This window comes from Nelumbo nucifera, chromosome 7 (assembly GCF_055504915.1).
Source record: "Nelumbo nucifera cultivar China Antique chromosome 7, China Antique-T2T, whole genome shotgun sequence".
NCBI lineage: Eukaryota > Viridiplantae > Streptophyta > Magnoliopsida > Proteales > Nelumbonaceae > Nelumbo > Nelumbo nucifera.
The window spans coordinates 57,644,280-57,655,144 of NC_142655.1; the positions used below are offsets into that span (position 1 = coordinate 57,644,280).

Genomic DNA, 10,865 nt, shown 5'->3' on the forward strand with positions numbered 1-10,865 from the left:
AGTATGTAAGGTGAGTCAAATTGGATCTTCTAGCCTAAAGAGATGATTATGTATGCTACTATCAAATTATCCAAGAATAAAAATACCAAGTTCAATACTAGACTCAGTATATAAATCCTAATCCCTTGAATCTGCTCCTTTTTTATTGACTTTATATTATCTTTTAAGCAAATAATATCATCGCTGGTTCTAAATGGATGCAAATTGAATATATAGACTTGAAAGAAGCTATGGTAATTTATTGTTTGTATTGTCTTCCTTATTTTAATTTTTTCAACCACTAAACCATTTGAATACAAGCTAAAATCTCATAAAGATAAGTCAAATTATGAAACTAAATTATGGATTCAGGTTTCGCATCAAGTCCCCAAATCTGAAATAAGAGTTTAAATTTTCCAAAAGGAATATGAAATCAAGGAAACTAATTAGAGGTCATTGTTTGGTGTGGTCTCCTCTCGAGACCACAAATAGTTGGGACCACTATTGAGTAATTTCCTTAATTATAATCAAGCTAATATGATCTATATAGTTAGCACCATGCTAAAATCTTCAAGTTGATTTATTTGATAGAAAGTTTGAAGTATTCCTAGCAATATGAAATTATTACATTCCAACCAAGCTAGGTAGTGCTAGGTGTGAAATAATTTTACAATTTTGAAGGCATCCAAGTTGCTCTAGGTATTTGCTCTAAGTGGAATCCATAATTACTAAGTTAAAAGATGAATGCTGATAAAATTACCCTTGGAGACCAAGCTCCAAATTTGTTTCATACCATAGGGGATTTTTTTGACACGATCTCTGTAAAATTCACAAACTGCAAAAAACAAACATAATCTTAACCATTTAGATTGATAATCTGAATACTGTCAAATGTTTGAGAAGGAATATGGTCATCAAACTTTTGCATCATGTCTTAGGGCCCATCATCAAGACCAACCAAAACATTGATGAGATATCACCTACATGCAAAAGAAAAGAAAAAACCTCAAAACCATGTTTTCTTCTCTAAAAAAAGCTTTCCAAATCCTCAACAAAGAACGAAACACCCAAAATAGAACACAGAAATAACCTATGAAGACAACATACTTAAAAGTCAGCCCTCCAACTTATACTAAATAACATACACAAACCAACAACATGACTATCAACCTCTCAACAGATTACCCGTTTATTCAACTTTTGTGGAGTTTTGAACACAAACCTCTTTGATTCTTGAACTTTCTTTGTTTTCTAAATCATCTTAATGGGCCCAGTTCCAAGTAATCCCACTTTCAATCTAGCAAAAGCTTTTGACCATGGTTCAAAGTATCAATATGCCCTTATGTATTGGCAAAGGCATATCAGTAGTAAAAACCATCCGTGTTTATTTTTTTAGTTTTTTTTTCAAAAATTGGTTTTTGGGGATGTCTTTAAGTATATTTTTTTATTAAAAAAGAGGGGTCCCAAAATTATAATTATGGTCATTGCTTTTGACACCTTAGCAGTTCAGTGGTTTATCTGACTTATGAAACATCTTACTGCATTAGGGATGTTCTGCACCTTTGGATTCAATGAGTTAGCATTGATACTTTCTAACCCCAAGACTCCATTCTTCTCAAAGACCACCTAACCACCCTCTTCAAGTCCATTCCTTTCACCTTAAGATGACCTTAGTCTCTTTTGAGCATCAACGCTGCTTACAATACACCAAGCTATGTAAGGATACAAATTATTCTACTTTTTCTTCAAAGGCCTGCAATTTTTCTTCCAACTCCTTAAAAGTTTTTCTTGCAAGTTCCTCTCCCCTGAGAGAAAACAAGTTTAAAGATTTATTGTTTCTATATTCATCACTGTATCCACATGGATTGTTTTCTCAATTACATGGCATTTTAAATTGATTTCATCATTAACTGGTAAAAAGTGATAAAATCATTAAACACTCCAGTTGTTATAAGTTATTTTGTGTCATTTTTTGTTTCAATTTGTTCATAGATCTATCATCTATTAGTTGAACTGATGTTGTCTTGCTGCTTGGGCTGGCTAGGATGTGATTAGATCTGTTCATGGGCTGGCCAGGCTGGGCTTTCACTTTGTATTAACAAATTTTTCTAAGGCTCGAGCCCAAGCCCGGCCCGACCATTGGGCCTACAACTTGGGCCTGAGCCTGATCCTCATAAAAAGCCCAAAGCCTAGGCCTGGGCTCGAGCCTGAAATTTAGCCCATACTATTACTACTACTGAAGTGATAGATAGATAGATAGATAGATAGATTATAAAGAAAATAATAAAAAAAGTATATATTAAATTATAAATATATATTTTAATAAATATTATACTATTTATATATTTTATATAATATATAAAATACATATTATATAATTTATAAAATATATAATGTTGATTCGGGCCAGGCTTTTTTGACAAATCCCAAGCCCGGCTCGAAACACAGTCGAGCTTACTGTGTTAGGCCCGAGGTCAGGCCCGCAGGCCTAATTACATGACCAAGCCCGACCGGGATGCGGGTCGGGCCATCAGGCTACCCGGCCTATGAACAAGTCTAGAAGTGATAGCTTAGTGAAATCACAATATTGAAGCATCATCAGGGAGATAAAGGCTATAAAGGAATTTGCATTGCAATTTTAATTGGTTAGCAAGAATAGCCAATTCAATGACAGATGCATTGGCTAAGCAAAGGGATATATAAACAAGATATGTTTCAGGTGCAAGTTGGGTATATATAATGTATATCAGCCTTATGTTAGGAAAAGCTTATATATTTGCAAAAGACGGGGGGAAGAGTGATTTTTGAATTCAGCCTTTTTTTATGGAATTGGGTCATAGGGACTGGATTTTGAGTATTGGGTATTGGATCTGCCCTTCTTTCTCTCCACAGCTTCATCCATTTCTCCAAATACAAGTCTCTCTCTCTCTCTCTAAGCTGAGCTGAGCTGATAGTTATAATGGTGTCACTTCTGGTTTAGGATGTGCAGATGGAACTATGCAGAACTGAATAGCTTGGGATTGGACTTAATTTCTTGGTTATTTCAAGGTGTGTTGATAATGGTGTAAGCAATCTTTGATTATTTGTTTTTGTTAGGTCTAGAAAGAGTGGTAATCAGCTTGTTTGTGAAAATAAACTGAGATGCTCGTCTTGGTAGTTTAATACTGAAATAATTAGTTTTAAATTTCTTATTATTAATTTCATGTAAAAAATGCTTAAAAGTTACAAAAATTTGAAATAAATTTACATATAAAATGCATGCGGGATATACTTCAATAATGAGTAAGCAATTACATATTCTTTCTCTTTTATAGATTTTTTTTGTTCAATTTTCTTTTTGAGAGAATTTGTTTAGATTTAAAAACATTATAATATAATTTCCATTTAAACTAATTATTTAATTTAAATAAAAATTAGGAACATCATATTGACTTGGCATACATTATGAGTTGAAGCATTTCTATAATTTGCCATTTGGTTGGCATATCATTAATAATGCTAGTTATAATGCAACTTATGAAAGAAACAATACAAAATCAAGAAATAGAACACAAACCGATATTGATATTAACCCTCTTTGAATATGCTTTGGGGTTGATGAACTAAAAAACCTATACCTGATCAATAAAAATCTATTGTTAAACCAAAACAATAAAAATTTCATTCATGGTTCATGATTCAGTAATCTATTGCTCATAAACCAAAACAGAAAAATTTCTTTAATTTGATCACATAAAATAGGAACAAAAAACACAAAAACGAGAAATTTATTTATAAAACCTAATTGAAATCGATTGAATAATGCAATTACATTCGTTAAAAACATAAAAGATATATGAGAATGACTTATAACTATACTTGTTATTTCAGTCAAAGTTCTACAAAGTGTCTTGATGTTCAGGAAAAGTTTATGAAATCTCAAAATTTTCAGATTTTCACAAGAGAAAAAGAAAAATAAACATAAGAAACCGAAGTTATAGAGGAGAAAAATCAAAACAAAAAGTAAGAATTTTTGAAATTTCTCACTTGCTGCTAAAAAGTAAAAATCAAAACCCAACTACATTGTTGGGAGACATGAGCTAAAAAACCCGAAATACTGAAAATTTTATTAGCAACTACATTGTTGATAAACCAAAACAGAAAATTTTATTTAATTTAGAAACCCATTTTTAAAACCAAAACCTAAAAAGATATATGAGAAAAAACAAAGGTTAGAAATTACCACTTAGATGGGGAAAATCCTAAGACTACTGAGAAGTATTCCAACAAACAAAAAGTAAGAATTTTTTAAATTTCTCACTTGTTGCTAAAAAGTAAAAATCAAAACCCAACTACAATATTGATAAACCAAAGCATAAAATTTTATTTTATTTGGAAACTTATTTATAAAACCTAAACCTAAAAGGATATATGAGAAAAAACAAGGTTAGAAATTACCCCTGACATGGGGAAAATCCTGAGACTGCTAAGTATTCTAGCAAACAAAAAGTAAGAATTTTTTAAAATTCTCAAAAGTAAAAAATCAAAACCCAACTACATTGTTGGAAGGCCTGAGCTAAAAAACCCGAAATACTGAAAAATTTATCAACAACTATAGTGTTGATAAACCAAAACAGAAAATTTTATTGAATTTGGAAACCTATTTATAAAACCTAAACCTAAAAAGATATATGAGAAAAAACAAAGGTTAGAAATTACCACTGAGATGGGGAAAATATTGACACCGCTGAGAAGTATTCCAACATGCATTCCGGTTCAATCTTCTTCGCCTTAGCACAATAAGTCTGATTAACTTCGAAATCGAAGAAAATAAACACCAAGAGTTCCATACGTGACAACTGTCAATGCCGAAACATGCTCTGCTACCTTTCTCATGTTTGCCTTTTAGGACAAAAATGATTCGTGAAATGCAGAAGAGAAACTTTCTGTTTTCAAATGCCAATTAGAGCGTGTCTGCCAAAGAGGACACCTGGTATTTGCATTGTTGCAGGGGTGAGAAGGGGAGAAACATATGCTTTAGTCACCTTCGCTTGTCCCCAAAATCTACTTGTCCCCTTCGCTTCAGTCATTATAATAGAGGATATGATTGGAAATAAGAAATCAAGGAGGGGTAGGATGCCCAAAATCTATTAGTCCCATTTGCTTTAGTCATTTTAAGAGGGGAGAGGGGAAAGAATTGGAAATAAAAAATCAGGGAGGGGTAGGATTTGAACTATAAAATCAGGGTATTTGGACGATGGACGATTCATTCACTTCAGTCATTTTAAGAGGGGAGAGGGGATAGAATTGGAATTAAAATATTAGGGAGGGGTAGGATTTGAACTATAAAGTCAGGGTATTTGGGCGATGGACGATTCGTCCATTTCTCTTTTTTATGGTAAGATTTTACATTTTAGTTATTCCATCATTTTTCAACAGTTACGAATTGTGTCTCGATATGTCACACATTATATAAACCATTAAATTATGGTTTTTTACATTTAAATGACTTATTTACAATCGTATAAAATTTGTAAATATAGTTAGTAATATATTTTTTAGGATTTATTTGAATTTTCTACCATATTTTTGCATATCTTGATTTTTCGTCCGCATCCATACATATCCAAAGTGTATCCCTATACAAAGGTTCAAAGTTTTGGAAATGTAATGTGTATCAGAAAGACAATATTAAGAGACGTATCGGGATACACTTTGGAACAAATGATTTGTACATGTTCTGCGTATTAGGATATTGTCGGAACGATACCTATTGGCCGATATGGACCAATATTTTGCGATATTTTGAAACTTGCACGACATGTCTCTTAAAAATGTCTTTCTAATACGCCTTACGTTTTTGATACTTTGAACCTTGGGGGTGAGCAAAAAAATTGAAATACCGAACCGACCATAGAACCGTTCGAAAATGAACCGAAAAATTGGTTAACCAAATCGGTCGGTTCGGTGTTTTTAAAAAAATGAAAGGTATCGGTTAACCAATATAGAAAATTGGTGGTTAACCGAACCGATAGGTATACATATATTTCTATATATTTTATATACTATAAATTAATAATTATGCATTATATATTTATAATATATGATATATTGTGTATTATTTAAAATATAGTCTTTTATATATTTATAAATTTTTATTATTTATTTATATATATTTTTATAATGTATATTGTAAAAATTAAAAAGCTGAAAAAAATCGACAAAACGAATCAATGGTTAACCAAACCGGTCAACCGACTAGCTTCAGTTCGGTTTCGGTTACTAGTTTTCCAAAAACTAATGGTACCGGTTCGGTTAAAAAAAAGCCCCACGGTAACCTAACCGTGAACACTACTTAGAAAGGGTAAGGATTTTTACTTGCATGATTTTTCCTATTTTATTTCTCCACACCATCGAATTGAGCGGTTAAGTCTTATTTATTTTTTAATTTTGGTTTTATCTTATTTCAAAATGAAGAAAAAGAACACAATTATGCCATTTAGTGCATTCATACATGTAATATCGGGATTCATACATGAATGACGTGTTAAAATTTGAATGGGAGTGCACCTCGTCTCGGTATAAATCGGTATTTCGGCAAACCTGTTGAAACATTGGAAGGCCCAGTGGAAAGTGCTTTAAAAGAATGTACCGAATGGATAGAAAATGATTGTAATTGCCTTGGAGATTATGGTCCCAAGAACTTCTCCGCCAACTACAGGATCAGCAAGCACTAGATCTAATGCTAAAAGACGTGGTTGGATTAAAAGATAGGGGCTACAATTTCAGTGAAGTCGCTTATGTTCTAGATCTTCCCAAGGGAGAGGGACTCAAGTGCGATAAGGCTGTGGGCTTGGACATGATATTTGGGATGATTTGTGATTGCATTAGAGAAAATGATGAAGCTGGAATTATTGGGCTATATGGCACAAGGGGAGTTGGAAAGACAACTATTTTGAGAAAAATAAATAATGAATTTCAACACAATGATTTTGATGTTGTGGTTTGGGTTACCGTGTCCAAGGCGGTGAATGAGGAAAGGATTCATAAGGAAGTCGGTGATGTTATGGGGTTGACACAAAAAGAAAACGCAAATCAGGTTGCAAGAGCTGCTGATATCCACAAGATTTTTATTGGGAAAAAGTTCTTGCTCCTCTTTAATGATATATGGAAAAAAGTCGAATTGGTTCGCATTGGAATTCTTGACCCCATAGGATCAACAGATAGGTCATCGAAGGTGATATTCACAACTAGATCTGAAAGAGTATGTAGACTCATGAAGGCCAAGAAAAAAATTCAGAGTTGAATGTTTGCTTTTTGGTGGATCATGGAATCTATTTATAGAGAAGGTGGGAGAGGAGACCCTGAAGAGTCATCCACACATAGCTCGGCGAGCTGAGGTTGTTGTCAAGGAGTGTCGGGGCTTGCCCTTGGCTGGGCAATGACTATGAAGAAAACTCTGCAAGAATGGGAACATGTGATTACAATGTTGAGGAGCTCTCTGGAAAAAATTATAGGTATGGAGGATGAAGTGTTTTCAATTTTGAAGTTCAGCCATGATGCCTTGCCAAATGACAATGTTAGAATTTGCTTCCTATATTGTTTCTCAAAGATTTTTCTATTCCCACCAAACAAGTCATAGAATATTGGATTGGGGAAGAATTTATAAGAACTGGATTTACAGAAATGAGAGATGCAATTAATGAAGGATATGATATCATTCAATATCTAAAACGGGCTTGTTTGTTAGAGTGGGCCGATAGGGATGATGAGTGTGTAAAGATGCATGATGTGATCTAGGACATTGCATTATGGATAGTCAATGACAGTAATGGCAGGGCGCCAATAGGATATTTATGCAACGTCTTGATGAAAGTAATGAGATTGAAAAGGGTTAATGGGGTAAACGTCCCCAAAACTTGACATCTTCACAGTGTAGAATGTTCTAGCAAGTGGGGATTAAATTTCTGCAATTTTATGTCTTAATTGATTAATGATTTTGTTATATAAGGGAATGGTTCTACGTATTGTTTAAGGGAGAGGAGTGCCTAACACCTTCCCTTTCTGTAAGGGAAGGTTCTACGTATTGTTATATAAGGGAATGGTTCTACGTATTTCTACCCCCCAAGCATGCCTAAATAGGCCTTGCAGTGGGTTATGGAGTGGTTTTCTGCATGGGAGGCCAATCACTCCCATGTTCTAGAAAAGTTTCTGAAATCTCAAAATTTTTAGATTTTCACAAGAGAAAAAAATAAAAAGAAACATAAGAAACCCAAGTTATAGAGGAGAAAAATCAAAACAAAAAGTAAGAATTTATGAAATTTCTCGCTTGCTGCTAAAAAGTAAAAATCAAAACCCAATTGCATTGTTCGGAGACCTGAGCTAAAAAACCCGAAATATTGAAAAATTTATCTGCAACTACATTGTTGATATACCAAAACAGAAAATTTTATTTAATTTAGAAACCTATTTATAAAACCTAAACCTAAAAAGATATATGAGAAAAAAAGAATGTTAGAAATTACCACTGCCATGGGGAAAATCTTGAGACTGTTAAGAAGTATTCCGGCAAACAAAAAGTAAGAATTATTTAATTTTCTCACTTGTTGCTAAAAATTAAAAATCAAAACCCAACTACATTGTTGACAAACCAAAACAGAAAATTTTGTTTAATTTGGAAACCTATTTATAATACATAAACCTAACAAGATATATGAGAAAAAAACAAGGTTACAAATTACCCCGAATAAATGGAAAATCCTTAGAATGCTGAGAAGTATTCTGGCAAACAAAAGTAAGAATTTTTTAAATTTCTCAAAAGTAAAAATCAAAATCCAACTACATTGTTGGGAGGCCTGACCTAAAGAACACGAAATACTGAAAAATTTATCAACAACTACATTGATAATTGCATGGGTATATTGGACACTTTTGTGCCTCTTTTTAGATGATTCTAACAAATGGGGATCTAATTACAATTGTATTAAAAGGTTTAAAGGAGATAATTGCAATGACCAAACTTCAAGAGAAATTTCAACAATAATCAAAAACTTCATGGGAAGTTTTATCAATTTACCCTTTTTTGGGGAAAGAGATGCAACTCTGTGTTTTAACTTTTAAAGCCAAAATTGCACTTTATGTTGTGGCCAATGCATAAAACAGAAAATGGTCATAATGGAAAAAAATGGAAGGAGAATCATTTAGTGCTTTTGGATTATGGAATCAACCTTTGAGCTTCTTATATATATATATATATAGATGCAACTTTGTATTTTAAAACTCTCAAGGTACAGATGAGGATCACGAGGCTCCAGCCATGAGCTGAGTTTTGCTTCTAATATAAAAGTGGAAAGGGTCTAATTCACCACTTGTCATCCACCACACCATGAATCAGACCATTTCCTTTTTCTTTTCTAATGATATAATAGGAGCAAAAGTTCTTTGACGGATCATACCATATAGTACTTGCAGATACCAGCCGACTACAATTCAACTATGAGGTCATTGGTTAGGTGGGTTTTAGGTCTGCATTTTGATTTCAGATTGAAATTAGCTTTACCCCTTTGGGTTCCCTTTAAAACTTAGGCCAATTATGTCAAAGATATGCATATCAAGGGGTAGGGCCTACCCCAACAATAATCACAAAATGTCGACATTATGTCATGCGATGCATCATCACCGAATAAAAGGGAAAAGGGAAAATTGTTGTAACCTTTGACACATTCCAAGTAAATCCCCTCTCTTATAATCCTCTAAAAAGAGGTATAAAAATAATCAATCATACAATTATTTTTGAACAGCACATTTATTTCCATTTTTTCTCTTTATATCCATTTTTTTTTCAAAATTGATTTATTTTCCAAAATTTCCCTTAAGCTGTGTTTGGTTGCAATGAAAACCTATAGTAGTGTAAATGATTTGGGTGCAAATTTTGATTTATTTTTATTTTAAATTTACCTTATTTTATTTGATTATAGTAAACCCAAAACAAAATTAAACTAGAATTTGCATTTTTTTTCATTTGTACTCCCTGGCATTTATACTAATGCAAATAAAATTGTACCCCAACCAGCGTTAGTATCAATCACTCGAAGGTAAAATTACAACTTTAAACTTTTTTTTTTATTTTTCATAAAATTGATATTATTTTTTATAGAAACTAACCTCAATAGTAACTGTGTCAGAAAATTCAGGAGAGGTAATTGCCATTAACAAATTTCAGGGGAAGTTTCAGCAGCGGTCCAAAATTTTAGGGGAGGTTTTGGAAATTTATCCAAAAGAAAAAGGAAAGTAGTAAAAAGTCCAACAGAAACACTTTGGCTGTTTGTAAGAAAAGAAAAAGAGATTAAGAGCCTGCTATGAATGAAATCTCATAAGAAGTGTGGCTAAAATAGTATTTATACTCAATATTTTTAGTTGAAAATACAAATGAAAACGGAAATTAGCTAAGGTGTCATGTGTAGATGCTCCCAAAACAGAAACAGCCAAACAGAAACAGCTACAAGTAATAACCCTAACCCACACCATACTCATGTTTCTACAATATTTGGCTAACTCTACTCATCAATTCCTAACCGGCTAATCCATTAGGCTCTACTCTACAAATTTGTATTTGCACTCCTTCCAAACATTTTCATTTTTTCACACCAGAGAAACTAATTCGCCCTCTCTCTCTATATAAGTGGGTCACTTCTCAGATTGGTGCCACTAGCCACCAGCATCTTCTTATCTCTCTTTTCTCATCTCACCCTGAATAAGCTCCGGCGACCCTTTTCATCCAAGTTTTTCAGTCTTCACCCTACTCCTACTGTTCCTCCTTCCCATCTTATCTTAGCCTTCAGTAGTGAGTGTACATGCGACCCTGAAGAAGACACCGGACATGACAAAAGGTAAAGCCCTTATTAGGC

The 10,865-nt window shown here is 33.2% G+C and overlaps 2 protein-coding genes across 8 annotated transcripts in view; one reads left to right on the forward strand and one right to left on the reverse strand.

The window, feature by feature from the left end:
* The window catches only part of LOC104599730 (adenylyl cyclase), a 56,052-nt gene extending 51,039 nt beyond the window's left edge, over positions 1-5,013 (reverse strand). Inside the window, exons 1-3 of one of the 7 annotated variants that reach the window (XM_088891379.1) lie at positions 4,678-5,013; positions 900-959; positions 773-814 (exon numbers count right to left, since the gene is read on the reverse strand). The gene's annotated coding sequence lies outside the window, so the exon portion shown is untranslated. Of the gene's footprint in view, positions 1-739; positions 960-3,535; positions 3,597-4,677 lie in introns of all 7 variants that reach the window. The other 6 variants (XM_019198160.2, XM_088891378.1, XM_088891377.1 and 3 more) reach the window with 6 other exon arrangements.
* Positions 5,014-6,700: 1,687 nt separating this feature from the next.
* On the forward strand, positions 6,701-7,264 carry LOC104599842 (putative disease resistance protein At3g15700). The gene has a single exon (XM_010262580.1). It carries the CDS (start codon positions 6,701-6,703, stop codon positions 7,262-7,264), a length of 564 nt encoding a protein of 187 aa, XP_010260882.1.
* Positions 7,265-10,865: the final 3,601 nt, after the last annotated feature.